This window comes from Sinocyclocheilus anshuiensis, unplaced genomic scaffold (assembly GCF_001515605.1).
Source record: "Sinocyclocheilus anshuiensis isolate Anshui unplaced genomic scaffold, SAMN03320099.WGS_v1.1 scaffold3210, whole genome shotgun sequence".
Taxonomy (NCBI): domain Eukaryota; kingdom Metazoa; phylum Chordata; class Actinopteri; order Cypriniformes; family Cyprinidae; genus Sinocyclocheilus; species Sinocyclocheilus anshuiensis.
Window position 1 is genome coordinate 50,274 of NW_015539990.1, and position 4,805 is coordinate 55,078.

The 4,805-nt window shown below is 38.4% G+C and overlaps 1 protein-coding gene across 1 annotated transcript in view; it reads left to right on the forward strand.

Moving 5' to 3' along the window:
- Window positions 1-4,805, forward strand: part of cdh12a (cadherin 12a) — a 72,390-nt gene that overhangs the window by 25,284 nt on the left and 42,301 nt on the right. The window contains exon 3 of the mRNA XM_016484377.1: window positions 1,694-1,988. Coding sequence (XP_016339863.1) covers window positions 1,694-1,988 — 295 coding nt within the window. The remainder of the gene's footprint in view (window positions 1-1,693; window positions 1,989-4,805) is intronic.

Below are 4,805 nucleotides of genomic sequence, written 5' to 3' on the forward strand. Positions count from 1 at the left end.
CGAAAAAGTGAAAATGCATAATAGGACCCCTTTAAAAATGAATGTTTGAATAAATGTCAATCTGACTATCCAGCAACTGCAACAATATTTGAAGTTTGAGAATGTTGGGTGCTCGGTTAAACAGTCAGTTCTTTCTCAGTAGAAGTAAACTGTAGAAAAATACCGGATCGTATAACTTTGAGCTGTAACTGGAGAAGCCGTCTGAACAGCCTATTTGCAAATTGTGGTCAAATATATAATGTTTCAGAGGTTGTCACAAGAAAGCCTTTAATTGGATTCTAATGTGAATGTTTTGCGCAGTTATTACAGTTATTTTGCTAATAAATTATAATTACTATAGGAGATACACCAACAATTAGACCTGAGTAGAATAAGAATTGTCCTCTGAAATACAAATTGTGATTTCAAACAAACCATTTTCATTTCTAACAGTCAGAGAACGTCTTACATTTTCATTAATGCTGACAAAGTTACCAATGTACTTTATCAAACATTTCTGCAAGTTTTCTTTTTGTCTTTATTTTTCCATGTGAAGCAAGTTGCACTTCTTGTTTGCCCTTTGCAGTAAGGATATATTACCCCACTGTCACATTTTCTTTCCAAGTATGACCTTTTCAGCAGAAAATAACTCTTCTTGAGAGCCTTGCCTTTTTTTCTTGGTATTTTACTGTCAACACTAAGCATCCTCCTTACCTTTAAACACATTCTGTGAGACCATGTACTGCTATATGTCCACTGGAGGTCACCAATTGAGGATAGTGTATTTTTAATTTACTGGCCTCATTGGCATTCATAAAAGTTTGGTGATATAAATAACTAACTCAACACAGATTAGCTCTATCAAGGCTGAGTTGTAGCTCATGGGTTATCTGCTATCTGCTAAGTGAATCATTTGATAGCCTGTTGTACCCTATCTAATGCATTATTTTTTATTAGTTACTTGGCAGGACGACAGGGTTTAGCAGGACAGAGTTCCTCCTCCTTTGAACATTGTGCATCCTTTCACATTACATCAGTGATTTTTTATTTTTTTCCTTTCAGAGTATTAATTCCAGAACTTCAAACTTAATCCTTCCTTTCCAGTCAAACTCAGTTTCACCTCAGCTGAAGAATTTGCTGTTTCCGTACGCTTCCTCCGAGTTGAAAAGATAACAGTTTCCTGCAACACTCTATAATCTTATAGAGTCCTTATGTTTTGTAATCTTTTATTTAGCAGTTTTTTATCTTTTCTGAAAAAGAAGAAAAAAAAAAAACTCCAGTACAGCCATTATATTTTCAGCTGAAGAATATCTGTGCTGTAAATAAATCAATGTTGTTGAGCCGCTAACAGAAAATAAATAACTGAGAGTTATCCACATCAATCCTCTTTGGACATCCTCAAACTGTATGGGTAATAATATGCCACCCACTTCATTAGCCAACGTGTAGTCACATGATCAGAGACTAAAATACTGTAGGATTGGTTTGGATAGGCCAAATTTGATTTAGTAAATGGATTAGAATAAATTGTCATAGTCCCATTGGATATGCTAGATTTGTATTTTATAATTGATTATGTCTTATAACACAAATGTGTCTGGTTTTTGTTTGTCGATTTGCATGTATTTGCATATGTTTACAGGTAAATTACAGTAATGAGTATTTACTCACCAGCTCCCAGTGAGATTTCTCATTGTCACTTTTCACATATCAGCTTCACTCTGACCTGGATAAGGGAGATAGTATGGTGAAGTACACACTCTCAGGTGAAGGAGTTGGCTCTATTTTCACGATCGAGCCAAGCACTGGAGACATCCATGCCTTAAGGAGCCTGGACCGAGAAGAGAAGCCTTATTACACACTGAGAGCGCAGGCTGTGGACGTGCTCACAGGCAGAACCTTAGAGCCCGAGTCTGAGTTTATTATCAAAGTCCAGGACATCAATGACAATGAGCCAAGGTTCCTGGAGGGCCCATACTCGGCTAGCGTCCCAGAGATGTCACCCGTCGGTGAGTTCACTTCTCATTATGTCCCTGATGGTTGGGTGTTTGATACTGTGAGAAAATCTTGGCCTCAAAGCATGTTGCTTTAAAGTAAGATAAGAGCCGTTCATTCTTGATGTGACGATCTGAACTCTTCTTCTTTATTGTCCACATACATATTCAAGGTCAGTAAAAGACATTAGACATTAGTCTGTTGCTCCTAGTAATTAACTGCACTGATTTATCCCTGCTGAAAAATGGCTTAAACCAGCCTAAGGTGGTTAGTTGGTCTCCCAGCCTGGCCAAGCAAGCTAAGCTTGTCTGTTTTGATGGTTTTAGAAGGATTTTGGGCACGTTTCAGCTGGTCAGGCTGGGGACCAGCTGGCCAGCAAGTCTGATAACTAATCCCAAATACTTAATCTTACAGCAAATTCTGTGGAACACTGCTTTTCCCCTTAGGAAAACATTCACAACTGTTCTGACTCTTATATTTCTGAACAACATTTTTGAATTGATTATTTTAAAGGCCATTATTTAGATTTGCATCCTAGATGGTTGGGTGTTTGATACTGTGAGAAAATCTTGGCCTCAAAGCATGTTGCTTTAAAGTAATATAAGAGCCGTTCATTCTTGATGTGACGATCTGAACTCTTCTTCTTTATTGTCCACATACATATTCAAGGTCAGTAAAAGACATTAGACATTAGTCTGTTGCTCCTAGTAATTAACTGCACTGATTTATCCCTGCTGAAAAATGGCTTAAACCAGCCTAAGGTGGTTAGTTGGTCTCCCAGCCTGGCCAAGCAAGCTAAGCTTGTCTGTTTTGATGGTTTTAGAAGGATTTTGGGCACGTTTCAGCTGGTCAGGCTGGGGACCAGCTGGCCAGCAAGTCTGATAACTAATCCCAAATACTTAATCTTACAGCAAATTCTGTGGAACACTGCTTTTCCCCTTAGGAAAACATTCACAACTGTTCTGACTCTTATATTTCTGAACAACATTTTTGAATTGATTATTTTAAAGGCCATTATTTAGATTTGCATCCTAGTGCAATGAGACAGTATGCAGCCTACTCACATTTACTCACATTTTTTGTACATACACTTGCGAGAAAATGTATGAATATCAGATGTATGACAAATAAAACTAAGAGAGTAGGAGAACTGAGCAATATGTAGTCACAAAAAAAACTGAATTACCAAACATTTTCTTTCATATAGACCTTAGTCAGGTCTTAGACGTCTTATTGAATTAATTGCAGGTGAAAACAAGTCTGTGAGGGATAGATTTACAGTCTTTACAATGGCACGCACTATTTTATTTTTTATTTTTTGAAAGACATTTTGTCAGCTGATCAGTATTTTGTTTAACAACAGTACAGTCCATTAAACGCACTGTACTTCTATCCCTCAGAGACTAATTTTCATTCCTGTCAAAAATTAAATATGGTGCTACCCAGATTAAGGTCTATTGTGATGCACTTTCGAGTGTAACAGATTATCCACAAAGAAAAAAGAAATGTAGGATGGGTATATAGGTGTCACAGTCTTCAGCGGGTGTGCCCAGGAGGGCCAGCAGATGACTGTGTTCTGGGAGCACATGGCTTGTGTTGTGTTTGTCTGTTGCCATGTGCTCTCTCCTGTCTATTGTCTGGCCCCTCCCATCTTGTTACCTCGTTATTGTTTAAGTTGCTCCACCTGTGTCTCCCTCGTTAGCCTCCTCGTTTGGTTCCTATTTATTCTCCTGGTGTCTGTCATCCTGTGCTGATCCGTCATTTCTCATTGTGTGTGTTATGTCTGCATGGAGTGCAGTTTTGAGCCTGCTTGTCTGTTTTTCCCCTTCGGGGTGGTTTGAGTTTGCTTTTGTTTCATTTTTATTATTAAAATAAATAACCATTTCTCCTGCAATTGAGTCCTCGCTTCCTCTATCCTCACGCACCGTGACAATAGGTTGTTTAATGGATTCTGAGATGTGGGTGATGCACTCAAAAATGAATGCAAGATTGCAGTTGGTAGTGAAGGGGCGGGTTTTAAGCAGGCTAAATGACTGGTAAAGTCCCACATACATCACCATTCATTTAAAAATAAAGTTATGACATTTTGATAAAACATGAAAGATATTTCTCTGGTGTTTATATATTCATATTTATATGAAATCATAGTGCTATCTAATGTGGTGAAGTACATATTTATATTAAAACCTATATAAAACCTATCATTATATACACTGTAAAAGTGTTGGGACACCTGACCATTACACCCACAGGGACTTTAATGACATTGTCTTCTAAATACATCCCTAAAAAGCCCAGCGCCAGAAAAACTGTGCCATTATCCCTCCCCCACCAAACACTACAGTTAGCACAATGCAGTCAGACAGATGACTGTCTCCTGGCATCCTCCAAATCCAGACTCGCCCATCAGACTGCCAAACAGGGAAGCGTGATTCATCGCTCCATAGAACATGTTTCCACTGCTCCAGTGTCCAGTGGCGGCATGCTTTACACCAGGGGTTCTCAACTCTGTCCACTTTCCTGGAGAGTTTAGTTCCAAACGTGACCAAACTCACCTGCCTGTCTAGTGATCCTGAAGACATTGATAAGCTTGTTTTGATTAGGGTTGGAGTAGGGGTGGGCGATATGACCAAAATCTTATATCACGATATGAGTAATTTTATTTCACGGTAACAATGTACTGTATATAACAATATATACAAAACTGATTTAGTCAAGAACAGTGAGAGATTTTCTCTCTTTTGTTGTTTGATTAACATGAATGACAGACAGCGAGAATAGACTACTGTCACTTTAAGAGCTGTCCAGATCCAATATACTGTTACACATGT